The 27965-nt window shown below is 37.9% G+C and overlaps 1 protein-coding gene across 1 annotated transcript; it reads left to right on the forward strand.

Moving 5' to 3' along the window:
• The first annotated feature begins 317 nt into the window (after positions 1 to 317).
• On the forward strand, positions 318 to 23595 carry CDC16 (cell division cycle 16). Its single transcript, XM_035894376.1, has 18 exons — positions 318 to 478; positions 1534 to 1588; positions 2513 to 2610; positions 3119 to 3157; positions 3930 to 4070; positions 5946 to 6105; positions 6772 to 6866; positions 7511 to 7644; positions 9481 to 9560; positions 11116 to 11165; positions 11857 to 11930; positions 14125 to 14250; positions 15000 to 15152; positions 15770 to 15833; positions 17585 to 17646; positions 19859 to 19994; positions 20897 to 20987; positions 22135 to 23595. The coding sequence occupies exons 1-18, from the start codon at positions 476 to 478 to the stop codon at positions 22398 to 22400; spliced, it is 1827 nt and encodes a 608-aa protein (XP_035750269.1). The 5' UTR covers positions 318 to 475; the 3' UTR covers positions 22401 to 23595.
• Positions 23596 to 27965: the final 4370 nt, after the last annotated feature.

A 27965-nucleotide genomic window follows, 5' to 3' on the forward strand; every position in this document is an offset into this window, starting at 1 on the left:
TGTTGGCGGATTCAGCAGTTATGTTGCTGCGGGGCAAACAACAGCACAACAGGAAGAAGAATGCCTTAATAAATTAGATTAAGTATAGCGTGAAACCGTTCTGCTCTGAACGGGCTGCCCAGGGAGGTGGTCGAGTCCCCACCCCTGGAGGTATTTAAAAGCCGGGCAGACGAGGTGCTTAGGGACAGGGTTTAGTGGTGGGATGGAGTTCAAAGACTGGCATGGCTACTGAGAGAAACCCATTCCTTTGGCTGGCACGAACGCTTGTGTGTGTGGCCAGCGAGCCTGACCAAAAGATTGACTGGGGAGCTAAGTTAATTTGGCGGATTTAATTGTTTTGGTTTGCTGTACTTGTTTGAGTTAAACTGGTTCACGAAGCTGCTTTGCCGCGGGGCTGTATCGGTGCCTGTGCAGTTCTGAGGAAGGGGCGTCAGGAGGAACAGGGGGACGCCTCTTCGCGTGATACAGTCAGCTTATGGTACTGTAGGCCTGCTCAACAAATGTCATATAGCGCCCTGTAGGCCTGGGTTATGCCTTTATTTTGTGGTGTTGAGAGCGCTTTTTAAACTTCCGTTCTTGTAGACAGCTGTTACATATGTGGGGGGTTGGGTTGGATTTTTTTGTGGTTTTTTGTTTTGTTTTCTTTTTCCTGGAAGTGCAGATTGTAACCGAACAGTTCTCTTGGCAAATTGACTGGGTGTTCTTAATCCGCAACAAGTAGGGAATGTTGGAATGCAGAACAGAAGAGACCGCTTACGTCACAGAGTGCAGCGCTTTGTGAGGACTAGGATACCATCAGTGTGTGGTTTGGAAAAGTCTGCCAAACCTCTACTCCAAAAGCATAAAACAGTCTCTAAGATTGTAAGCAAGGTTTTGACTAGTGCCCCAAATCTGATGGCAACCTTAGCTGAGTGAGTGGGATATACCTGCAAACCTTGCTTCCATCAGATCTCTAGCTGCCACCAGTCTTCTCCATTTCACCCTCTTCACCTGAACTGCAGACTTAACGGTCAAACCATGTATCCAAGGATGAGGGGAAGTTCACATAGGGACTATGGTTTGTGTGAGGTTAAAGCATCTTGACTGGAGAATGAAAATTTCTTAATCAGACATGGTGCTGCTGAAGTTTCCTGAATTAATTTATATGTCCTTTTTTAATATATATAGTATTCTCTTCTAAAATGTAGCATTTGTTTTAACTGAAAGGAGGGGATTCTTGCTATTTTTTCAGTGGCGGCAAATCAACTAATGACTATTGCATATTTATGGACCTTTCGGTCAGAGATACCTGCGTTTTATTGAAAATAAATGAACAAGTCCACCTCGAATTACTTTTTGATATCTTTTAGAAGTTATAGTACTGACCCTTTTAAATTGTTTTTTTGAACTTATAAAGATCTCAAATGTGAATCACCGTTCATTAGAGACTACGTATGTAAGATATTAAACGTGAATGATGTACAGTGTATTTCAAAATAATCCAGGAGAGCTAACCCCAAATAAATACTAATTATTTCTATCACACTTTTACAGCAGCAGTATCAAAGTGCCCTATTTTGGGCAGACAAAGTTGCTTCACTGTCTCATGGTAAGTAGTTGCTTTTTACATTGATTTTTATTAACTTCTTTCTGATAGTGTTCAGTTCTGGTTTTGTTGTTTTCTTAAAGCTGCTTGGCTGAATGTTGAAGTTTTGAGTTTGGTGCAAGTGCTTTTGTGTGATCTCTGGAACGCCATTTTTCTAAATAGAGCAGGGCCAATCTTCCTTCCCTTTTGAACTTTGTGTTAAAATTAATGTTTGGCGAAACCTAAAGGTTTGCCTACCTTAAGAGACAAAAAACCCTAGAGCCAGCTACGGGAGGCAATGGTGGTTTCCTACAGGATTCACTGTTGCTGTGGGTGACAAGTAGAACGCAGGTTTACAGAGTAAGTTGATGCTGGTAGCCTATGTCTGCCTACAGCCATGGTCCATTTATACTTCTTAAAATGATTGCAGGGGCTTGATCCCAGAAAAGCCTTGATTGCCATTAAAGTAGGAGAGTACTAAGCTGTGCTTCTGCAATTATAACATCAAGCTGCAGAAGTCTAATGCTTTCACTTTCACTGTTGTTAGGTTCCCACTGATCTTTTTTGAGAGAGACAATTCTGGGTTGTTTTTTACTGCCCTGTCTCAAAGGGCAGGGTAACCTACAACTACTATTTTTTTTTTTTTAACATCTGTATCACTGTTGTCTCCTTCTCATGACGCACCTCTAGTATAAGATTCTTTTTATTCACTGTCCAGTGCTTTATCTGATGTTTTTAAAGTTAAAATCTGATTATTTTTTCATTTTAATCTCTCACTGATAGATATTGTAAGTTATGTTTATATATAAAACATAAAACTTTGTCATTCAATAGGATGATAGAATAGGGGAAAAATACTTTTCCAGTGAAGCAAAGTTAATGTTCTGTGTGGAAGTGTTTAAAGATATATTATAAATTAATGGTTTATAATTTGTTCTTTTATTTTAGAGGAACCACAAGATATCTACTGGTTGGCCCAATGTCTTTACCTAACAGCTCAGTATCATAGGGCAGCACATGCCCTTCGATCGCGTAAGCTGGATAAGGTAAGTCACTTTAATCAAAGACTTAGTACTCTTATTCCACTTTTAAACCTCTGCTGCTAACCACAGTGACTTCTTCACATCAGAGGATAAGGTTTACGGGAAAAGTAAGTAAAAAAACCTGCATGATGCAGTTTATCTGAACCAAGTATAACCCTGTGTTCAATTGGTCAGATTGAAACTCTTGTCCCCAGATGGAGTCACAGAAAAGAGTCCAAGGATGTAGCTGCAGCAGGCATGGAAAGGTGGAGTGTCACTTCAGGTGTAGTTTAAATTGTCCTTCCACTCTGCTAATGCATGGTGAAGGCAAGAGTGAAGCAAGTGTCCTTTGATTGTTTAATAGCAGAAAAAGTGTTACAGACTTACTCATTTTGGTCAGGAACAATTTTTGGAGGTGAAAGGGATGAAGAAGCCAGACAACTGAAAAAAGGAGAGAACAAAATGGAGTCTAGCAGTGTAAGTAAACATGCTCGCTCTTTATAAACTAATATGTTTGAAACTTCTCTTTCAGTTATATGAAGCATGTCGCTACCTTGCAGCTAGATGTCATGTGAGTACACATTTTGACCTCTGTTGGAAACAGACCAAACTAAATAAAAGATGCATCTTGGGAAGATTAGGTAGCTGACAGGCAATGTACACGTGATGTGTACATTCATTGGAGTAATGGGTTTAATTTTGTGAGAGTTGATTCCATTCTTTAACCTTCAGTATGGTCACCGGAGTATCTCTTGTGGTGCTGTTCTGAAGAAATCCAATCAACCTTTTTTCCCAGGAAAGAAAATACTCTTCTAATATTTTGTGGGGAAAGAGTTTTTAATTGGTTAGTTGTAGTCTGACCAGAGGAGATGTGATTTATGGTTTATAGTTAGCAGCTTTATAGTTCTGTATAAAATGTGATATTTAAATAGTAAAATGCAGTGCTTTCACAGTAAAACTGACCAATTGTTAGATTAAATATAGACATTTGAAATAGAATAATATGCTACTTATAGAATAAGATTGTTGTGTTTTATTAAAACCTGTATTAACTATTTCTAGAAGCGCATCTGCTTCTGTGATTTCATAATGTTGAATAGTAGATTTTTCTGTAGGTGTTAATTTTATAAACTTTTGCATGTTATAGATGACTAGTAAAATAACACGCTGCAATTTTAAAATTACATGTGTCCAAATAAGAATATGCATGCATGGAAAAACCTGCTGATAAGCACTTTTTGTTACAGTCTGTGCCTTTGAAATGCGACACTGTGTTTACTGGTGCTTTATGTACAGATGTTTCAAATCCCAACCTTGTTTTTTACGTTCACATGTTTGGCTAGTATGCTGCAAAAGAACATCAGCAGGCCCTGGATATTCTTGATATGGAAGAGCCGATCAACAAAAGACTTTTTGAAAAGTACTTGAAGGATGAAAGTGGATTGAAAGACTCTGCTACAGATTGGGAGATGTCACAATCCTCTGTAAGTGATGCTTTTTAAACAAATATTTTTATAACAGAAAAAACGTGTGGAATCGGAAAGTGATTCTACAACTGTATGAATCTGAAACTCTGTGTTTAAGCTTTCTTTTTTGGATAATATGGTTTTCAAAAAGGCTGAATTGTTGTCCTTTCAGTCAGAAGTCACATGTTAGCTTGCCTTTATGAAAATAATTTGGTTTGCAAAAATGAAGAGTGCTTTTCAACAACTTCCCATAAATTATTTGCAGACACTTTTCATGAAGTTCATGATCTAGCATTGGTTTTTAGAGTCTTTTAGCTCTCTGCTGCAATTTCAGTCTTGATAATGTAAATTAACACTTCTTTCAATTGGGCTGCAGGCTCCGAGATAACAAAGCAAGTTTTCCTCTCCTCCAATGTTTTTAATGAAATATTTCCTTAATCACTCAAGTGTTGTTCTCAGTGGGACACTTTCTGATCACTCTTGAAAATTGTATGATGTGAAGGTGAAATTTTTGAAGCTCAGTGAAAAAATTCTGCATAGGCACACAGTTAAAAGGGATTGGTACCACGTGTAGGCTGAAGAGTCTTTACTTTCGGAGTGATGGACTGAAGTTTATTAGCTGAAACTACAGTGAAGGTGATTGACAGATGGCATTTTCCCTGTAAGACTGAAGTAGCAAAATGGGTTAAGTCATCAACACGAACTGATTTTGATTGCTGGTGTTAACAGGCTTAAGGGAGAAGTTGCCTCAGTGTATCTTAATGGGAACATTTAAGCTACCACTGCAAGCAAAGGAAGAAGTCCTCAGCTTTGGCTGTTCGTTCCTGAAGGCCAGATATATCACCCAAGTGTTTGGGTGGCTGATTATTGACCTAAATTGGGAAACTATTTTGACTGAAAAATAACCCAAAAAAACCTGTACTTCCACTACTTACCTTCACGAATGCTTGTGATAATGCAGTTCACTAATGCGAGGTTGGGTTTGGTTTGCCAAAGGAGAGAACTATCGAAGTGGGTACCACTACAAAAAATTTTATATTGAACTCCTCTTGAGGAATGCAGCCTTTTCAAACTTAATTTGATTGGTTTGTACAGACACTAGTTCCAGAGCAAGGACGGCTGGTCTCTGAGCTGGTAACAATATTACCAATTCAGCAACCCCCTGGGCTTTATTCATTGTTTGTGCAGCTATACTGTTTCTAGCATGCGGTCTCCCACTGGAGTTGGTCTGTCTGATTCGTCTTATGATACAGATGTAGAATGTGTTAACTTTCTCCAAGTAATTTTCTGACACTTCTATTGCCTTCGAACACCCATCTATGGAGTTTTGAAAGAACATGTTAGTTATTAGACATCTTAGCACAACTTTATGGTAATAATGATCTTGCACTACTTTCATTTCTGAAACATCTGTGGTTTGGGTTGAAAAGGATAGATTCTTCTTCTCAAAGTAATTGAGTCGGTCAATTTGGCCTTTTTAATCTCTACTGCAGTCATTCTTGTCTTGCATGAAATATGTGGTTTAATAGTCAGCAAAGAAGTGAACTGCCTTTGGAAGTGACAATTTCCCTATATTGACTATGAAGGGAATTTGGTATAAATAGTTTACGACTCGGTATCAGAGAACTGGATGCTGGAAGCAGAAAAGATAAACTCTAGCCTCCCTCTACTTATTTCAAGTATGTGTTTGGCAGTAGATAATCTGACAGAGCATTCATTTGATTTTTTTTAAGCTAGTAGAGACAGTATTTTATTTAAAGACAGCACTAGAAAACCAGCTTCCGTCATACATGAAATGCTTTTTACTTTTCAGGGAACCCATTTGATTTGTGCTCAAAACCAAATTGCAAACATTGATTCAGTCTTTGACCTCCAGCCCTGCTTTTCCACCAGATCAAGAGCTCTATATGCCTTTTGCGAGGGAAGATCTATGATGCTTTGGATAATAGAACCCTAGCAACATACAGCTACAAAGAGGCCTTGAAGCTTGATGTTTACTGCTTTGAAGCTTTTGATCTTTTAACATCGCACCATATGCTGACAGCACAAGAAGGTCTGGATAGCAGTATTTCTCAAATACAAGTAAAATTTAGATGCTTTCTTGATATGCCTTTTTCATGGATAAAAGTTAAAGCAATACTACAAGTAACAGACTTTAAAATGTTAAGAAAAAATACAGAATATATGAAATGACTGACAATTATAATCAGCTCAAATTTACTTTTGAACTTTATTTTTCAGTCATGCAGTGCTAAGAATTAAAAGAAACAAAGTAACCCAGCTGCCCTGTTTGTTAGCTCCGGAAGCTCCCACGCTCTTTGTCCAGCTTAGATAATGTTTTTCCTGTGTTCTCAACTGCACAGGCTTTGAATCCATGAAACCCTACTGTTGTTTGCTTACTCATAGTCGGCATTGGTTAACATAGCATTCTGAGTGATAAAACTTGATGTGTAGAGTAAATTTAAATAGTGGTGTGTTTTGTCATCTTTATTAAATTTTATTTAAAAGTGTAGAAGAAAAAACTAATAATTCATTCATTAATTTCCATAATTAGTATCTGGTTTAGCATTATCTGTCTTAGTGTGTCTGTATTGTTATCTTCCTTGTAGTTTTGGGATGAGCATCATAGGATTCCATGTGTGTCTAAGTTCTTAAATTGTTGGATCTTGCTATTTCTTCTGTAATATGACCAGTTCAAATTTTTTTTTAATTCATGCAGAAAAAGAACTTCTTGAATCTCTACCTCTTAGTAGACAATGTACAGAAGAAGAACAAGAATTGCTTCACTTTTTATTTGAGAATAAATTGAAAAAGGTAAACCCCAAAACTGACCAAAAAGTTGGAGAACTGATTGAAAGTCTTGACTTCGGGTGTAAATTTTCTTGGATTCCATTTATTCTGAACATTGGAATAAATAATGGCTTTATAGCTTTTGTTATTTTAAAATTTATGATCCAGTAGATATCACTTTATGGGGGTGGTATAATAGTTTTGTGTAAACTTATTTTCTGGTGTGTGACAACCTGAAATTCTGCTAATTTTTTTTAGCTTTATTTCTTGAGAACATTCTAGGTGGGGAAAAAGAATGTTGTTAAGGTAGGCAGAATGTCAGTTACCTGAAAATACTAGGATACAACAACATTGCTCCAGACTATTTTTTCCAAAGACAACGTGAGCGCTCTGAAAGCCAAGTATATATTGCTCAGTATTCATTTCTACAGCCTACACTTAAGATATTGGTACTGGCAAGCTTCTTTCATGCTCTAAAGGAGCTTTTAAGTACATTATAAAAGAACCATTTTACCAAATACGTGTTTTATGGACTTTCAGTTTAAAACTAAGAATTTTAAGAAACTTAATGCTTCTTAAATATTCTTTTAGAACTGAAAATATTAATACTTATACCATCTGATTTTTTTAGACTGGTTGTTTCACATGTTGTTTCTTTTGTCTTCCAGTATAATAAACCCAGTGAAACACTGATTCCTGAATCAGTAGATGGTCTTCAGGAAAACCTGGATGTGGTAGTATCCTTAGCTGAAAGACATTATTATAACTGTGATTTCAAGATGTGTTACAAGCTTACTTCAGTGTAAGTGTACAAACCAACTTTGAGGGGGCTTTCCTCATGTGGTGTAGTGTAATAATTATGCCTGGACTTACAGCAAATATTGTTCAATGGATTGACATACGTAACAATTCGATACAAAATTTCAGGTATTTAAAATGGGTAGTTTGTGTCTGGCAAGACACATTTTTATGATATATAGCAGAAGTATCCAAAGCAAAACAGGTAATCAGCGCTGTGCTGCATGTCTTTTCATTCATCCTTCTCCTTACTCTGGTACCTTCAGTTTTGTGTGTTCTCTACCTACTTCTTGTTTGGCCTTCAGAACAAACAGGTTTCGATCAGTTGGTTAGTTAGGACATATGATTTCTCTGGCTGATTAAAAGTTATGTTAATCTTTATGTGCAAAGTATTGTGTCTCAGTTGTTACGTAGAGCAGGAATACACTGCTGCTTGGTTGTCAGATGGGTCAGAACAACAACGTGGATTGCTTCTCACCTCACTGCAAATCTGAACACGTGATTGTGGAGCTATTTTTTCTGCTGGCCTGACAACTACCTTTTTAAGAAAACTGTATTTTTGTGTATGTAGGGCATAGTCTCAGAGTAGTCGTAGTGTAAAATAGAAGGGTTTTTTGGTTTGTTTGGGTTTGGTTTTTTTTTTTTATAGTACAGCTTTTTCTTAGCTGAAGCAAGCCATCGCTGTATAGAATATCGCATGGAGCCCAGTACAGGCAAGATTTTTGGGAAGGCTGTAGAGGATGCTGACAGTTAGGGTGAATTTAAATATCTGAGTACAATCATGATTCCCTTCATGATGGATGAAGGGAAGTGCAGCACAGTGCTGATTAACTGGAGTTTTGCTTTGGATACTTCTGCTACATATCATAAAAATAATGTCTTGCCAGACACAAACTACACATTTTAAATACCTGAAATTTTGTATCACAAATTATTCCAGTTATGTCAATAAAATTACACTATTGCATCTTTGTTTCTGAAATGTAATTGCCACACCTTGTCTAGCAGAAAGTAGCATAAGTGAATGTCTCCTAAGGAGGAGACTTATCACAGATGCTGGAGCTTGGAAGTGAGAGTCTGAGAAGTCCATGTAACTTCAAAGTTTTAGAATCCCTTCAAGAGAGCATTTAATATACTTGTTTATATGTTCTTTTATACTTTTCATTTGAAATACTTTGCACTATTTAAAAATGTCAACTAAACTTTTAACTATTTCAAGGTGTACTTCTCAGAAAATGGAATCATAATGTTGTACTTCTGATTTAAGAGATTCTGTGAGATTTCAAGACATCTTTTTTTTCTCTACTTAGTTTTACCAATTGCCAGTAGTTACAAAAGGGCACAGTGCCTGCAAGGCATGTCCTGTATGCAGTCTGTTGTCTGAGAGACTATCTTCCATTTCTAAATGCCACAGGAAATAAAAATTTTAAACTGAACTAGTTATGTTTCCTAAGGCATGCTGTTTAGTGTTAAGCTCAGAAACTTGAGGACTGTTACTGGAAAGTTGCTGCCAAATGTATGGAGAAGATGAACAGAAATGTTGTTGCTTGTTGTTTGCTCGTTAAATTTGAAGTGACCCGCAAACAAACGTGCATTGTATTCCGTTTTTCTGATTTTATATTCAGCTTGCCAGAATTTTCTGTTATGCTCTTCTGCTAAGCTAAATTAATAGCTATTTTTCTGGTCTTAAGATAGCCTTTATTATGCTTCTAGTCACAAATAGTTTTCTAGTGCCTAAAGTGGTAGTTAAGTGAAACATTACAAACTATAAAAGCAGCTTGCTTATAACATTAAAATTTTTGAAATGTACATTGCAGTTTTTATTTTTATTTTTTTTTAGAGTGATGGAAAAAGATCCTTTCCATGCAAATTGCTTACCTGTGCATATAGGGACACTTGTGGAGCTTAATAAAGCAAATGGTAAGAAACACAACATTTAATACAAGTCAAAAGAAGATTGTAAAGTTTCAATTTTAAAAAAGAATTAAGGATGCTAAGAAACTCTCTTATATACCATTTAAAAAACCCCAAATATATTTCCTTCTACCTGCAGTTTCAAGAAAACAGTGGTAACTGGGGAAAAAGGGAGTTTCAGAGCTGACAGCAGTGGGGAGGGGAGTAGTTGTGGAAAGAGTCTGTATTCAGTCATGATCATGAGTGTCACTATCCTTTAAGCACTGGGCTGTGTAGCCAGGCAGTTAGTGAAACTACACTGCTTCATTTCTGTTGTTTGATTTCTGGTTTGAGGTGATCTTCCTAGAGTATCTAGGTGTACTTTTTCTGATCAAGAACAAACCAAAATATATTAATTTAAACTAGAAGGAACTCCTCAGTGTGTATGCTTAGGTTGACGTGCTTTTTACATATTAGAAGAAATTCTAGACTCTCCTTGCCTTTGCTGTTGTGAAGGCCTCTCTTTAGTTCAAACCAGTTAATAATCATGTGGCACCTTTGTAGGAATGACAAGAATAGCTTGCTTGCAGCCTGGATAGCTTTTTGTCATTTCAGACTGCATATAAACATCCAAATCAAGTGAGGAGCTTGAATGTCTTTAAAACCAATTGGAAAATAGAATAAGGAGCTCATATGATTCACAGTCTCTCAAAGGACGGTGCATTGTATGCACACAGATAGGTCACTAGGTGTACTTGTACTTCTCAATGTTTAGTAAATGTACTTTTCAGTTACTTGACAGTTAACTGCATCTAAAAATGTGGCCAGTACTCTGATTTTTCTTCTAAGTCTGCCTTAAGAAGCATGTTGTAAATAAGTTGGTATTCTGTGAACCAGTTTTCATATTTGATTTTTCTGAAGTCAAGAATTGATGCATGGTACTCCAGGACAAAACTCATCAATTTAAGAGCACTGTACTCTGACGAAACAGAAATTCCTATGTACTGTAATGCTGTTTGTTTTGAAATTGCATAGTCAATAGAATTGTTATCCTGTATCTGATTACTTCCGCTGTTATTACAAAATCTGTAGTAAGCTATTCTAATAACTAGAAATACTACTTTTATTATAAAAGTAGTCACTTAAAATTATTTCAAGTAATACAATAACTTACTTGCTTTTGTCCTATTTTCAACATATTAATGCACAAGACTCTACTTGGAAATTGATCTAGCCAGTACGTTATACCTTTTAGGTGTAGGAAGTTCAGTAGTGTTTTACCTTGACAAGATACATTCAAGTGTAATACTACAGGCCTTTGTTTTAATGTATGCTAATGACCTAAGTTGTTGCAGAATTCTTAAGGGATGGGATGTATAGCTGCTTATTTATGTTCTGTGAACAACTGCAAAACTGAATCTGTTTTGAGGCAGTTTGAAGCATTACCACTAAACAGAAAACATTTTTATTCACTTGTGCATTAATAACATTAGATGTTCTGTATAGAAAGCTAAAGGGCTGGAAACGTCATAATGTTTTAGCACATTTTAATTTTCTTCTCTTGTTTCTTCCAACTCTGTAGAGCTTTTCTATCTTTCTCACAAGCTGGTGGACTTGTACCCAAATAATCCTGTAAGTTGTTCTAAACCTTCATTACCAGGTAGTTTTTTCTAAGTGAAAACACATCAAAGTTGTAATGTAATAGTCAGTTTGAGCAACAAGATTCAAAATCTGTTTCTGGATGGAGCTAGTAAAAAATGGTTTGCTGCTTTTATTTTCTATGCGTTGTAATTCTCTTTAACAGGGTTCTTTGTTTTAAAACAAAGTGCCTGTGAAATATATTCAGTGTGAGGTATTAACTTTGAACAATAATTGAAAACAAATGCCACAGTAATAAATGTCTGGGCAATCCTTTCCAATGTTTGATTACCTTCGTAGTGAAAATTGTTTTCCTTTTACTTGATCTGAGTTTCCCATGTTGCAGCTCATACCCATTGCCTTCCATCCTGTCACTGCAGCTCTGGGAAGAGTCTGGCTCTGTCTTCTGTATTCCTTACCATTAGATAATTGAAGACAGCAATAAGCTTTCCACTTAGCGCTCTCTTTGTGAGGCTGCACAAACCCAGTTAGAGACATACGTGCCAGCAGTTCTAGCTGGTTTGTAATATCAAATAATTTGAAAAGCTGACTGTGGTTTCAGTGAAAATGTTCCTAACTTCTCTAATTATAATCTGTTACTCTGTTTTGTATCACTTATGGTGACATTTCACTAAAACCGGTGTGATAATATCTAATAATATTCTATTTTGATTTCAACATGTAGGTGTCATGGTTTGCAGTAGGATGCTACTATCTCATGGTTGGCCACAAAAATGAACATGCCAGAAGATATCTCAGGTAATCTTTTTTTTTTATTTTCCTTAGTGAATCTGTTGCTTGCTTACTAAATATTTAAAATTCAAGATTGTTTGTAAACTCATGAAGTAAACGGAAGCCTCAGTAAGCTGGTTACTACTAAAACATTCCTTTTGTTGACACCTTTTTTTTGGTATAGCAATTAAGACCTCAACCTGCTAGATACTTTAAGAATGACGTACAGACTTACATGAAACCTCTTTTGGCAGTCACCTTCCTGTTACGGGCAGGTGTAATCCCTGCATTTGCTCATGCTGCCAAGCTAACTAAAGCTAGGTAGTCAAGCCTCAGTTCTTAGCTTAAGGACACTCAGCCATTCTCTCAGGTTCAGGTTTCATATCTTAAAGGGAAGAATTAGGTAGAAAATTCTGACATTTGGCTGTGTCTAGTTCTTTCTTTGCATAAGCAGCTTTGGACTTCTTAGGTTGGGTGTGGGTTTTTTTTTTAGTTTAAACTGAGAAGGCTTAAATCAATCTGTAAGGCTTTTATTTTTCTTCTTGAGACCTTTGTAGACAATATGTGTAAAGATGGGTTAGTAATTTAGACTGTTTAAATGCCTGGTTATTCTGAGTAAACTATTTAAATTCCTGACAAGTACCAGTGTGAAATTCTTCAAGAAGCTGTCCTGAGTGACATAAGTTTTGGTGGTGAAATAAATAACATATTTATTAAATCTGTAAGCATTCCTAGCCAGGAAGGGTCTACAGATGTATTGGAAAAACAAACCAAACCAAACCAAACCAACAGAATTCAGGGTAGTTCTGGTAAAGAGGAAAAAAGGTCTGGTAACAGTGAAATAGTAACAAGATGCCCAAATTCGTTGGAGAAGGATGAAAGTGTACAACTACAAGGCTAGGGACAACTGTGGACTAGGCAGTAGTTTCTAGAAAATAATCTGGAAATACCATGGATAAACGCAGAAGCTCCCATATCATTTTCTGGAGTTGCAGGATGTCATGCTGGAGCATGCTGAACAGGGTAGAAGGCACAGCTGGGCAGCGCCTGGTAGCATGTAAGGGAGGTATCCTTCTGTCTGCTCCAGAAGGAGCTATCTGCATCCTTCAGGTCTTGCAAAAGGGCTTAACTCATCTCAGCACCAATGAGGAAAACAACATCTGTGACAGAACATAATCCATCTTCTATAACAGTAACACAGCTGTGTTGCACTGTGTCACTGCTGACAAGTCAACTTGTGTGGAGAACTCAAGATGGATGCGAGACATTTGAATTGAACTCGAGAGAAGGCGTTAAAGAAGTGTTCTGGAGAAGGTGGCCAATGAAGAAAGCTTTTGGAGGGATTTGAAGGATGTAGGGTGGGAAGATGCAAATGTTCGAATATGTAAAGTTTTGTCCCAGGAGATGGAGAAGAAACTTCTCTAGGATCTGTGATGAGAAATAATGAGTGTAACTGTGACAAACAAAAGTTAGATTGAATGTTAGGAAAAAATGAAGTGTTCAGGGATAGTTAAGCAACAGAATAGATTACTTGTGGAACGTGTCTCCATGTCAGAAGCTTTTAAGAAAAGATTGGGCACATCTGTCACGAGCTGTTTAGTTATGAATGCCCTTCTCTTCAGACTGAGAAAATAACCTACAGAGCTTTTGAATGTTCCTGTCAAGTCCATCTTTCTGTAAAGACTCCAGGTTGCACTCTTGATGCTCAGGTTGCAGGATTCATCTCAGGACTAGAGTGACATTTTGTATACTTCTCTGGTGCATGGCAGCTGTCTATAATGTGACAAATAATCTTGTCTTCATTAAGGCTAGTACAGTTATGTGGCAAAATTTCAACAGACAGTTCAACCTAAGTGTTCATTTGGTATTTTCATATCCTGCTTGTGAAACTTACATTTGCTAGAATACATTTATTTTGAAATATATAGCTAGGATTTTTGTAATATATTGAGTCACTAGTGTTTTCTGTATTTTGCCCAATTCGCCTATTATATCATCATTTATGTTCAGTAATTTCAAAAAAAAAATCTTGAAATGGTGTGATACTTTCAAGTGCTAAACAGTTTGTTGAACTTCTAACTTTGTTTACCGCTGGTCATTAGCGAAGGTTATCTTAACAGACACCAAACTATGTGGCATAACATCAGTATGTAAGTAGTCACCTGAAGCAGATGAAATTGAATTTCAAATGTGTTTGCTTGTGACTTGCTCTTGTTTTTAGCAAAGCCACTACACTTGAGAGAACCTATGGACCTGCATGGATAGCGTATGGACATTCATTTGCAGTTGAGAGTGAGCATGACCAAGCAATGGCTGCGTACTTCACAGCTGCACAGCTCATGAAAGGGTATGTGAAAAATATCATATTCAGAAAAACTAAAATTAATCCATAAATAGTGTAGAATGTTGACCTATATCCCTTTAAACGGTAGGAACACATTTGCAACAATTACCTGGTAGACAACAAAGGGGGGGAAAAAACCCAAAATAATTTCATTATTTGCATTTAACTGCATTATTTGTGATTACTCTTGTGATTTTGTAAGTTCTAAAGTAAAGATTTATATTTAAGTAATCTATGTTCTAACTGAAAGTTCTCTGAAATTTGTGAATCATGTTTGTCACACCAGGTCATAAATTGCTGTATAGTAATATCTTTAACAGCTGTTTCATGCTATGAAGAGGTGTGTAAAATGAGTAGTGGACTAATCATGTCATATTGCATATAAAACTGTTGTATTTGATTGTAGTTATTGGTAAATGTAATCCTTTAATTATTACTTCCATGTTCTGTCTGTAAATTAAATGCATGAAGGAAACTAGGAAAAAAAAAATCTCAGAACTATCTTAAGCACGGAGGAAATACATGTAGTCCCAAAGCAAGTTACAGTTAGGCATTGGAGTTCAAATTCTTGTCAATAACTAACAAAGATGTGAAGTCTTTTAAACTGCCCCTTAGGCTAATAGTGTCTTTAAATCAGCTTTTACTTGGATGTTCAGAAACATATGCAAACACAGTTGGTATTTCTTTATAGTTTGTGATGCCATTCCTGTTAAGTATGTGTTTGGGGTTTTTGTGGTTTGGGTTTTTTTTAGGTGCCATCTGCCGATGCTCTATATTGGACTGGAATATGGTTTGACCAACAACTCGAAGTTAGCTGAAAGGTTTTTCAGCCAAGCTTTAAGCATTGCACCTGAGGATCCTTTTGTTATGCATGAAGTTGGAGTGGTTGCATTTCAAAACGGAGAGTAAGCTTGCAAAATAGGATTAAATACAATCTTAAACACAGATTATTCTGAAGTGTAATGTGCCAATATATCTACTACAGTATTTGAAACATATTGAACTATAGTTTCTTTTGGTTCTAGTTTAGTTGGTGTTTACCCTAAACCCTTGCTTTCTGCATTGTTCTTCATTGTTTAAGATTGAACGAGAAAAGCGTTTAATGCTTGAGGACCATGCAGAGATCAATTATTATCTTGTGTGTGCCTGTCACTGGGCAGTCGCATGCCTTGAAAAGGCATCCGTCTGCATACACAAGGGCACACATGCTATAAAATTTTGTACAGCAAAACATTTTGTCAGTTCAGGAGGTTCCAGGTATATTCTAAAAAATACTTAACAGATATAAAAACTATATAGTGAATATTCTTGGCTTGCTTCTGATTTTTTTTAACTTTGTCTAGTTAACTCTTAGGAGCACACACAAAATATAGCCAAATGTAAATGACTGGGTTGTACATCTGATTCCACTCGTGATGAAATAATGTCAAAGAACTGTTCCTTGTAATACCATTTTCTCATACTGCTAATGAAAACTCTTCGCTAATTTACTTTTCTTTCCCCCCACCCCCTCAATTCTTAGCTGGAAAACTGCAGAAAAGTGGTTTCTTGATGCACTGGAAAAAATCAAAGCTATTGGAAATGAGGTATTTTTCCTAATATAACATGCAAGATCATAAATTTGTAAAACTCCAGGAAATTCTGTCTGTAATATCTTGTGACAAAATACGCTGTGCTTACGTTAAGACAGAAACAATACAATGTAGATTTGACTTTAAAACTTGAGCGATCTACTTGTAATTGATTTATGTTGGGTTGCTGGATGAGAATCATCACACACTATCTTCAGCGCTACAGGAAAAGGCAAAAAGTGTGTTTCTATATGAAATCAAAAGAAAATAAGTGTTGACTAGGGAGAGGAATCCAGGTCTTGTTCTCAGTCCTGGGTCTAGGTAGACCAATGGTTCTTGACCTGAGGGTGGAACTGGGTACACATGTGAAGGTGGCTTCTGCCACCTTAAGCGTTAGCCATTTCTTGAATGACTTCCACTTTTGTTTGGACATACTCCTGTAGCTGTGGATTCGTTTTCTTTCTACCAGACATAGAGCCACTGTGTGGGAATGGGCCCAGGGGTGCTTAACTAACTTCATGAAAGTAATCAAAATAATCACTGGCAAAAGGTTTATCAGGAAATGTGCTCGTAGTTCAGGTGCTTTTGTGAATCAAAAATCAGCCATTACAACCCTGATTCCTCAAACGCTGGAACGCACAAATGTGTTTGTACCTATTGGTAGTACCGTTTATTTTGTTTGTGTGTTGTCATCTTGTCTAAAAAACCACATTGTGCTAGAGAAACTTAAGATGCCTTAATAAAAGCAGTCCCATCTCGTGACAGGCTTCTTGTGAAAAGATAGGTTTTCTCAATTTTTACTTTAATTAATGAGGACACCATCTCATGCTACTATTAACCGGTAACAAAGCACCTCCTATCAAGATAATGAAATTGCTTCTGGAGCACAATAAGGCTTCTATAAAGTAGAAAGCACTGAAAAATCCTATAATCTTCATGTGGACAAGGCACATATTTACTAAACCAAACTGCACAGATACTAATTTATATGTTCACCAATATACAGATAGGGTTGTTCTGTTTTAGTTAAAGCTGTATTGTTTTTCATGTGAATGCTACAAACTTTGTAGACCAGGCTTAAATTTATGCATGTGCCTAAATTCTTTTATGTTTGGCATTTCTCTTCTTTATTGAGAAGTATTAAATATCAACATACTGAAGTGGAAATTTAGAATTGGAGTGGGAAACACCTGAAATAACTAGAGATGCTCTGACACAGTTAAAAAGCGCAAGTTCATAATGCAGTCAAGTCCAAATGATTTTTAATTTCAACAAAAAGTGTGTTAAGGATTTTGTTGGCTCAGACTCTCTTCTGTGTGCCTTATAAATGAGCCAATTTATTTAAAGCAGATGAAGTTAGACTCTGGAGAAGACAGTAAAAAGACCTTCAGCATTTATGATTATTTTACAGACGCCTAATTTGGGGGGGGGTCTTCAGTGCTCCTAGGCTGAGAGACTTGAGCTGATTTTTAGTTAAGTAGAAAACAAATTTTGTTTGGTTTGCATCCGTGTTTTACTGTCGCTCACCCTTTAAAAAAAATTAATTGGGTTGGGGGAATGGAAAAAAATAGAAAAATGAGTTCTTGAATAAATGTTTTGAGCTTAAATATGTGTTTTGAAAAGAACTGAAAATGCTTGTGATATTTCCCTTTGTCATGAATGAATTGGCTTGTTCATTTGTATGTTGGGTTTTTTTTTTTTAAAGTAGACAAAATTCAGTTAGTCTGGGAAGCTGCAGTAATGTGAATTGTTGCATTATTTTGCAGGTAACAGTTGATAAGTGGGAGCCTTTATTGAACAACTTAGGACATGTCTGCAGAAAACTCAAGTAAGGAGGGAGTACTTGGGCTACATTTATCTGGGATTCTACACAAATGTGTTTTCTCTAGGCCCTACTTCTCATTTATATCGAGATTATGTACCACATGAGAGCAGTGTAGAAGCACCTTATATGAACAAGATTCCTTAATCAGCTTATGAATGTAAATACATTAATCACCCCTTATATCCATTTTAATACACGCAAGTTAAAGTACTTAGTGCAAAAGCCCTTCCTTAATGATTGATTCTTATTAGATAGAAACTTGGTCATAGGCTTTTAGATCCTTGTATGGGTGTGAATTCTAACTGGCTACTGTCCCAGTCCTGACATACTTGAATATGTCCACTGATATAATTAACATAAAGGTGGTTTTGTGCCGATTAATTGCTTGGATCAGTGTTTATGTGTGGGGGTTTTTTTAATTGAAGTGAAATTTTCTGTGACGTTAACACAGCAATAAAGTATAATTTTCTGGGTTTTGACAACAGAACTATTTCATATTTCACTTCATATTTCCATTCTAGGCAGAGAAAAAGAGAGCGCAAAGTACATATGCAAGCTTTAACGTAGAGAAATGTTTTCTCATTAATTACCTTAATCTGATTTTAATCAGCATTTTGTTTAATCAGTATCACATCTTTTTTTTTTTGGTTTTTTTTTTTTTTTTTTTTTTTTTTTAGTGTCATGGTTTTAATTGTCCACTTGGTGTATACTGTAATCTTTGTTTCAAAGCTGCTAATGAGAATGTGATTATGGTAGACATAAGTTGTATTTCTGCTTTGGCTTTGGTAGTAATTGCTTTGTGCTTGAATTGCCAATTGATCTTCATTTTCTTTATGAAATAAGGATGTATAATAGTTACCCCTCCTGCCAAGATCAAAAAAAAGGCACTGCTTCTGGAATCTATTCATGGGTATAATTGCAGGTTTTTTTCAAATACTTGTTTCAGTTTATAATTCCTTTTGTCTTTTTTTTAACTTCTACAATAAGTTAGTAACTGCTTACATCACACTTAGGACAACTTGCATTGTATTATTTGTTCACATTCAGAAAGCCAGCCTAATTTATTTCTACATCCTTGTAAACTGTCTTTCAAGAAAACAAAATTGAGAATTTAGGCAGCTGTATGTGTGCTTGTGACAAGTTAAAAAATTCTGTAATAACTAATTTACTAGTGTTGTAATACACGATACCGCTATTATGAAAAGACGTACTGGATATATGTCTACTCACTAGCATTATGTGGTTGAAATTTGAAAGCAGCTTATTAAAAGTGGTAGTTAATTGGACAGGTAAATACTATGAGTGCAAATAAAACTCAAGTCATGTGAAAGTTTTGTGCAGCGAGCAAACAGTTGCATAATTTTTCTGCCTCAGTTGTTACTTAATGTCTTCTAACAACTTCATGTGTTGCTGTTTGCATAATTCCATTAAACTATAGATATTAAAATTTCTTCTGAATAGGCAATCACTATCTTTATTTTTAATAACTTGGTACTAGGATGTCAAATGCGACAATTTAATTTCTCAGAGTAATGTCAGAATGTACATTTAATCCTTGTTTTATAAAGTAACAAATGCAATGAGCAGTCGAATTAATGGGTAATGAGCAGTCGAATTAATGGGTAATGAGCAGTCGAATTAATGGGTAATTTTCAAAGAAAGGGTGGCTGGTATTTGAAAGAGATTATGGGTATGTGTAAGCCTTCTTTTCTGATAGAGAAGGTAGCAAGGTGACAAAATGACAAGAAGCGACAGAAGTACCAGTGCATGTAGCACTTAAGGGTTGTGAAATTTCTGCCCAGAGAGCTTTTCTGTCTTTGAACCATGAGTGATTTAGTCTGGTATTGCTCCTTCGTGCCCCTGGGGAGGAAAGGGAAAGCTACAGAAAGAAAGTTAACGTTGCCATGAGCAGCATTAAACATCTAAAGCAATTTACCGTATCAAATTGCTACGATCATCTCCAAATGGGGCGTAGCTGTAGGCAGCTGTTGTGCTACATAAGGGGAACAATGATTTCTCAATTACATTGAGGAAGAAAATTGTAAACATCCATGAGTCTTTCATGCATTCTGTTATGTTCAGAGCACGAAGCAATAATTTTCAAGTTCTTGCAGGATTCTGTGCCACTGAGCTAAGGAAAATATCAATATACTACTATAAAAACACCTTTCATCCTGAAGCCTACTAACAGATCTTCTGTATTTAACTCTAATAGGAAATACGAAGAAGCACTGGAATACCATCGCCAGGCCCTAGTGCTAATTCCTCAGAATGCTTCTACTTACTCTGCCATTGGCTACATACATAGTCTCATGGGCAATTTTGAAAGCGCTATCGACTACTTTCATACGGTATGTAACTGGCCGAAATTAAAGTGCTGGTCACAGATGCTGTTATTTACTGTTTCATTCTGGTTTGGTTTTGGAACAGAGAACCAGCATTTTATCCGCCCTCCAAATTAAGTGTTTATTTTATAATCTTAAATTTTTTTGAAAGGTCTTCCTAAGTTTTCTATTCATTACATAAAAAATGGCCACTTTGTGAGACTTGGATCCTTCTTTGTTATAAATTAATATCATAATTGCTGTGTACATTTTATGTACATAAACTTCTTGTGCAGCTGGAATGACTTAAAATACTTCCAGCCTATGCCTTGAAGTAGAAACTTTACAGCAAGTGCAACATTTAAAGACATGATATTTTCTGTTGTCTCATATTTCTCTTTATTATATGATTCTTGAATATTATTATTGCAGGACTATATTATTTGGTGATTTCACAGTTTTATAGCATAACAGTGGATTTTACTCAGTTGAATTTTCAGCATTCAAGTTGACTGGCTTCAATTTTTGCCGCATTTCCATTTACCTAGAAGCCTGTATTGCATACATTGAGTTGTTAATTACTTTAAGCATGATTCAGTCTATTTTGTTATTGATAATAGCTTAGCTATACAAAATTAACTTCCTCACAGGTTTTATACATTATACTTTACGATTCGTGAATGATTCTCTGTCTGTAGGCATTTCATTTTCTGGTTTTGTTTTTGTGCTTTGCTTGCTTACTACTTCAGCCAGTTCATGTGACACCACAATTTCAGCTGTGCAACATTTTGCTTTCGCAGTGAACGCTATGCTCTGATAGTATTGTTAGGCAACAGAACAACGAACTCGGAACCATCATGGACTTAAGATGTAAATGTTTTTATTTGCTCCTGAATACTTTTTACTGGTTTGGGGTTTTTTTTTAATAGGCCCTTGGGCTTAGGAGGGATGACACGTTTTCAGTCACGATGCTTGGACATTGCATAGAAATGTATATCGGTGACTCTGAAGCCTACATTGGTAAGTCTTTCACTTCAGTCATTGAGTCCTTTGAGAGGAGTCTTACTCTTGCACCAAGAAAGACTGTCTACCGTTACCTGGTTAACTTAAGAAGTAGAGTATGGTTTTGTTTGGGGGTTTCGGCGGTTGGTTTTGTGTGTTTTTGGTTTTGGTTTTTTTTAAATGGCTAAATGAATCAGAACTTATCAGCAGTTGCAGATGACCACTGTTTTTTGTTAGCATCATGACAGTAAATTCTTACCAGTATAAAGAAAGGAACCACTTTGCAGTGGAAGTGGTGGTGGTTTGGGGTTTTTTTTTTATAGAAAATACTGATTTGTGGTAGCTTAGAGCCCAAAGGGAATGGGGGAAAAATAAAATAGAAATATGGAGTTGGAAAATCAGAGGACTTGATTTCAGATAATGCTGCTGTGTGAGAGATACGGGCAAGGCATTTTCACCACGTCAAAACTTTGCTCTGGGGAGACAGGATAAATTCTTCTGCCTCCAAAAATAGAGCTTTACATATGGTAAAAAAAAAAAAAGTGCTTCCTAACAGTAATATGTTAGATTGCCATAGTTTGAAATATTCTATGAAAGCTTTCTGCCCTCCCGAAAAGACTTTATAGTGACATATCTGTGCTTTACTGAACTTACTGACTTATCTGTAACGTACACAGTTGATGTCCCGTCAAGCATGTTAGTGAGGCTGAAGCCAGTAAAAGCCATCTGTGTGTTCTGTTGCTTTTCCCGCAGACTTTCTGCACAACTGAAGCAGATGTTTCTTCTCATTATTGTCTTTGCTCCATATGTAGTCAGCTAACACATCTGGAAGAACCATGCAGCTGTGTGATATGCATTTATGCAAACCATGCTGTGGGTAATTTAAATGACAAAAAAGCCTCTTGGAGAATTGGGAAGGGAATTGGCAATTACTTCTAATAACAGAGTTTTGAATTTGAGTTGTACTTATCTTGTGCTTTTTGCAAAATGGAGGCTGCCGTATTTTTTCAGAACAGCTCTATTCAACGTCAGTCATTTAAGCAGCGAGAGATCCCTATCGGTCTGAAAGCGAAGAATCATAGTAATTTCTGGATGATAGTTTCTTTGAGATAGATTTTTGGGAGTGTTTACTTGGAGAAAACTAATGGTTTGACCGTTTTCCTAGGAACAGAGATCAAAGACAAGTTAAGATGTTACGACTTCGATGTACACACAATGAAGACATTAAAGAACATAATTTCACCTCCCTGGGATTTCAGAGAATTCGACATAGAAAGACAAACTCTGGATGAAAGTGGCATAGTAACGTTAGAGACGTCGCATCAAAGGAAAAGCACAGATACCAGTCGCCCATTGGAAGAAACGTTTGAGATTGAAATGAATGAAAGTGATATGATGTTAGAAACATCAATGTCAGACCATAGTACGTGACCATAAATGCGGGTAGAGAGCTCGTTTTGTCTAAGTGTAATATGTTTGTTTTAGCATTTTTGTTGTGGTGTTATACTTTCAAGAATTTGCTATTTTTATATGAATTCAAACTACTGTACTTAACACCGGAGAAGTAATGCTTGCCTTAAGGATTATCAAAAAGTATACATGACGGACTGTTTCTACAAAATGAATCATACGTGATGAAGTAAAAAATAAATCAACTTTTTTAAACCGTTTACTGATCCATGCGTGTGCCATCAGTAAGACTGTGAAGGTTTAAAAATAGTACTTAACATGGAATCGTTAACAATGTTGTTAAACTGAATAGCCGGTCTAATATAGTATTATTGTGGCTTCCGAGTTTTCATCCTGTCTGTGAGGAATGTTTTCTTAGTAAGTAGAGCAAAAAAAAAAATCCAATCAGTTTTATACTTACTACTTAATAAGTATGTATTCCTTTTAAGGAGCAATTTCAGTGTTTTTTCCATCATTTGACTCTAATTTGGCATACATTAAATTAATGACAAAGCACGTTACTTTGTTATACTTTCTCCTAGTCCTTTATATTGTATTACTTGAAAGATCGTTTAAGAACTGTTTGGTAAGCTGACGAGCCAACAACCTCGAGTGGCGTAGACATTAAGATAGATCAGTCCTACTTGCAATTACATCACAATAAGGTTGTAAGCCATGGTGTACCACTGCGGGGACCACACTCACTCTCTTTACACATAGTTTTGTCGATGCAAAGGATTACCTGCATAATACACAGACACAGCTTTTATGAGTCTCTGAAGTGTGGTGTATTTTAAATGTCATCGGTTCACTGAAAAATGAAGAAGTGCAGCGTATGCTTCTGAATGAAACAGAAGCAGTGATTTGTCCGTCCACTAAAGAGGGCAGGTCTTAGCATGAATGTTGAATGTATTGTGTGTCAATTTTCCCCTTCCCTTCTCTTCTTGCCTTTTCCACATATGTCACTGTGTGGGGCTTAAAATTAAAAACTTATCAGTACAAGCTGTCATAATATTTTCTTCTGTGGCTTCCAGCAATGTTTTGGCATTTAATGTTTAGAATCAATTTTCTGAAGTTTAGCAGTCCGGACTTTAGTGGGAAGTACTTCAGAACTTCAAGAACTAGCAATTTTTCTGTAGACAAAGATTTTTCATGAAATACAGACATGATTTTTGGTTTAGTCAGCAAAATAAAATCACTGGTCTAAAATGTAATTTCTACACTGTATCTCAGTAGATTTGTGTTAACATTTAAACATGTATTTTCAATTATACTTTCAGCGTAAAATGTATGTTTGGTTATTGTGATATAATTTTCATCCACTTTATTGGAGCAAGGTATAAAAAAACCCTGACATATTAGTGCGATTCACAAAGTATTTCTTATGCCTTTTTTTGGCATTTTATGTAACTAAGAGAAGACAAGGGCTGAATCCAAGTACCTGGATTGAAACCTTGCTGTCATTTTTGCTTTCCAGCAGTCCATCTTTCTCAAGTAATGATCCTTTTAAAGTCGACAATGTTTACTTTTAATTTTGCCGAGGAATAGACATCAAAGCATGGGCTGATACTGTACATTTTTGAGGTTGGGTTTTTTTTATTTGTATAGAGTTTTGCATAAACTGGAAAATATAAACTACTACTACTCATCCCACTACATCTGTCTCATGGCTCATTGAGTTCTTAGTGGCCAGGGTCTGAATCTGAAGGAATATGCACTTAGTAGAGACCACTCCTCGGAAGAAATTGATAGGTGGGAAGGTCTTCATGCATCTGAAGATTCCTGCTAGTGAATCAAACTGCTAATTTTCCTTTTCCTGTTTTTTGCCACCTTATTTGCTTGCTGCGCTGCTCAGACTTTTTTGCTGTGACTGATTACATCCTCATTCTTTGGCTCTTTTCCTGATTGCGCTCTCATGAATCCCCTTCTGGATCAGGGAGACTTCATCGCGTCAATGCGGGCCATATACACAGTTTGAATCCAGGATATTGGATTTTTTTTCCCCATGTGTCTGCACATTACTGAACGTGAATTCAAGTTCTAGATGTACCTGCACTTTAAAATTCAAGGGTATTGGGTGAGGAAAAGCTAGGGGTAGAGTCTGCGTTTTAACAGCACTTGCATGCGCTCTCACTGTTGAAACCTGGTGGGTCCCGGAGCCCTCCTTGCCTTCCTGTGAACACCAACACAGTATTGTAGAGAAGCCTGGTTCTGCCCCAGCACCAGCGGGGACTGTTCTGTGGCTCCAGAGAGTGAATTATGGATGCCCAAATCACCATTCCATATGTTAGAAAGTACGGATTGGAGTATGTGTCCAGTGCCGAATTCAATACCAATCCTGTATTTTCTTAGATGTTAGAAAGCGAGGTGAACGAAAATGTTTTACATCCTAGTTCTAAAGGACCCTACCCAAAGCTGCACGTTCTCCTGAAAAACACAGAATGAGCCACGGGTCTTAAGTGGAAAAGTCTTTATCCAAGCAGAGTGTGGGAACAATGAATCATTCAGGAACCGTAAGAATCTCCTGGCCAGCGTTGGGTCTCTTCCCTTCAGCATGGCTGGCTGAAAAGTTCATAGAGGATTTTCTTTTCTTTTGGTATCTGGTTGGTTGTGTGGTTCAGGTGACTGATGATGTTTGAGGTAAACTGGAGATTTTTTCCTGAAAAAGACTGGCCAGATAGGACTCTGTAAGGAGCGTGTCTCAACAGCTACGGTATGAGGCAAGTCTCACCCTTTAAAGGATCTTTTGGTAGTTATTTTTACAGCTGTGCTTCTGTATCCTGAATGACTGCAACCAAGACGACCATCGCGTGGATAAAGTGCCGGCAAAGGCTTGTTGCTGCACACGGAGCAGATAGAAGGCTATTGCCAACAGATTCTCAAAGAGCGGAACTCCTTTTTCTCTATAACATCATCTTTTTTTTAATCCAGCATAGGTAAATCTAGTTTTCTAGTAAGAGATCATGGCAATTTCTACATGGCAGTTGGCAAAAAAGTCCTCTAGGAAAGCAGGCCTTTTGTCTGATGTCAGGCATGGATATAAGCCTGGGGTTTCTTCCTTTTTTCTACATTACTACTATTTTCATTGACAAAATAGTTTAAAGGATTGATAAAAGTTAGTACTTCTTCCTGCACTCTCCAGTTACGATCTGATGGTATGTCAGCTCTGACGACAGTACTGGTTTACAGAAGGAATCTATTTACCCCTGTGCTCCTCCCTCCGTTGCAGTAATACAGATGTTTGTGGTTATGTTGTGAATCAAACCAGGGAACTTGTCCAGCATTTAAAAACCTTTTCTCTATCTGACCATTTCTCAGGTTCAAAGCCAGCAACCTGCTGCTGTGTTAGCATCATCAGTGGGGCAGAGTGGAAGGAGTGGGAAGAAACATGGAATAGCAAGAACAGGCATTGCTATAGGGGCAGCATATCATGACACTGCACCTTGGCAGGTGTCTGCCGGAGTTTTTTTGGCTGGCTGTTGCTGGCCTTCATTTACTGGCATTAAAAGTTACCTAGAAAGAAACATGCAAAGTGTCCTAGACCGTGAATGACTTTTCTTGGAAATCAGAGGAATTCTTGATATGACTTGTCTCGGCTCCCAGCCCTTCAAGCAGCTTCAGTGAGGTTAGTTTGTGAGCCAGCTGATGATGTGCGTCTCTCAGGCAGGACTTTAGGGGAAAGCTTCTCTCTCCTCCTTTCTCTTCCGTTTGGTCTTTTGATCTGCTCTTGTTCTGTCCAAATCCGTGTCTTTGCACCAGTAGCTCCTGCTGTGCCCTACTCTTCGGCACTTCCCAGCACTTGTCCTGCTCCAGTCCTGCTCTTGCCTGGACTCTGTTTCCTAGACAGTGCTTGGTGTCTTCCTGGGTTATTCTGACATTCTGATTTTTGCCCTGGCTCTAGTTAAATTGCGTATTGTCCCTGTCCTTGTGAGGTCTTTGGTTACTGATTTTTGTCTGACTTGACCTCAGGTTTTTGACTTTTGCTTCAAGTCATTGCCTCAGTTGGCTTTGGCCACTGGGTACTAGGGTCCAGGACTTCACCAGGTTGAGTTGCTTGTCCACATGCCCCCAAAGAGACATCCCCACTCTGTCACATAACCTGATCTCTTGCAAGGATCAGTATCGTCCCAGATTGGGGCAACCTGTCTGTTGCCTTAAAGGTTTTCAGAATATGTTTGAAAACCCACAAGGTATTTCTGCTGCAAATGGCTCCAACAGTTTCTTCCCAGGTACTACTGCCTAGAAGATCTGAAGAGGAATAACACATTTCAGCGTTTCCTCGGCCAATGCCATCTGCTTTCATTAATCCGCATCAAATCATGTATGCTCTTCATGTTGTGGACAGCTGATTGAGGACCAACAACGCAGCAGCACCTGAAGATTGGCAACATGCCTGTGTGTTCTGCTTAAGTTGCAGGCATTTTTGCTCATTCTGTCTTGTTTCAGTAGCTCCGGAGGAGTCCACTGGTACACCCATGACATGTGCCCTTACTTAGGTGTTTGCTGTGCCACCAAGCCTAGAAGTAGTCCAAGACACTGCGACTCACCCAGGAATTTCAATAAACTTTTTGGATCTAGACATTGCAAAATCCATCGATTGCATTCCAGGACCGAGTAAGCCTCGATCTCACTGATGGGTCAGTACTTACTTCCAGACCAGCCACCTGGAAGACCAGTTTCCCCTGGGGGCAGGCCTCAATTCAGGGACACATTGCAGCTGAGCGATTTATTCTGAAGCTATATTGGTATATACTGCCCATGCTCCTGTCCTTACTCTGCTCAGTACTGGTGACCTCCCCAGGGACTTGCCACTGCCAGAGACTGGACTGCCGTGCTGTCTGACTCAACAACCACTTGTATGCCCTTATTTGATACATTTCTCTTATTCATTAAGAAAAATCAGATGCCAAGCATCAACCGGTATTTGACAAAAGCTGTTGGGCTTGATGCAGACAACCACAGGATGTGAGACTCTGTAGGAGCAAAAGCAGCAGCTGAAATGAGGGTCAGAAAGCTGAAATTAGAAAAGGCATGGAGGCATCAGCCAGAAAAACTCCCGAGCCTGCTGTGGGGCCTGGGAGGCTGAGGCTGATGGCGTGTTGCCTGGATGCAGGCACCGCTCTTAGGTTGACAAGATACTCCCCGCTGGCCCAAGACTTGTGAGCTGATGGAAGCGACGTACAATGGCCTCTTTTCCCTTTTCCCACCCTGTTTTCTCCCCAGGACCCAGCTAGCTTTCAGGCCCTGCATCCTCAGACTCTGGGCGGCGTGTCCCCGAGGTGCTTGCGACCATTCTGCCGTATGAGGCAGCGGCAAGGCCGCGGCAGAGGGAGGCCTGAGCCAGGCCTCCGCCGCCAGGGCCACCGGGCACCCACGCGCCTAGGCCGGGGCCACCAGAGGAGGGAAACGGACAAATGTCTCTGTCCTCCCCTGCCCACCAGCACAGCGGGGGGAGGGCCCTGGGGTTCCCGAGAGCGTCTCTCCCCGCCATCGGGGAGGGTGCGGATGGGGACGGGGACGGCGGCAGCAACGCCTCGCCTCGGCCTC

The sequence above is a fragment of the Egretta garzetta genome, unplaced genomic scaffold, assembly GCF_000687185.1.
Source record: "Egretta garzetta isolate BGI_Z169 unplaced genomic scaffold, ASM68718v1 scaffold5, whole genome shotgun sequence".
Taxonomy (NCBI): domain Eukaryota; kingdom Metazoa; phylum Chordata; class Aves; order Pelecaniformes; family Ardeidae; genus Egretta; species Egretta garzetta.

What these genes read in the sequence shown, in the direction of transcription:
- CDC16 (XM_035894376.1), top strand. An exon ending in AGTTGCTTCACTGTCTCATG is followed by an intron (nt 1,589 to 2,512) that starts GTAAGTAGTTGC and finishes CTTTTATTTTAG; the next exon opens with AGGAACCACAAGATATCTAC. An exon ending in GATCGCGTAAGCTGGATAAG is followed by an intron (nt 2,611 to 3,118) that starts GTAAGTCACTTT and finishes CTTCTCTTTCAG; the next exon opens with TTATATGAAGCATGTCGCTA.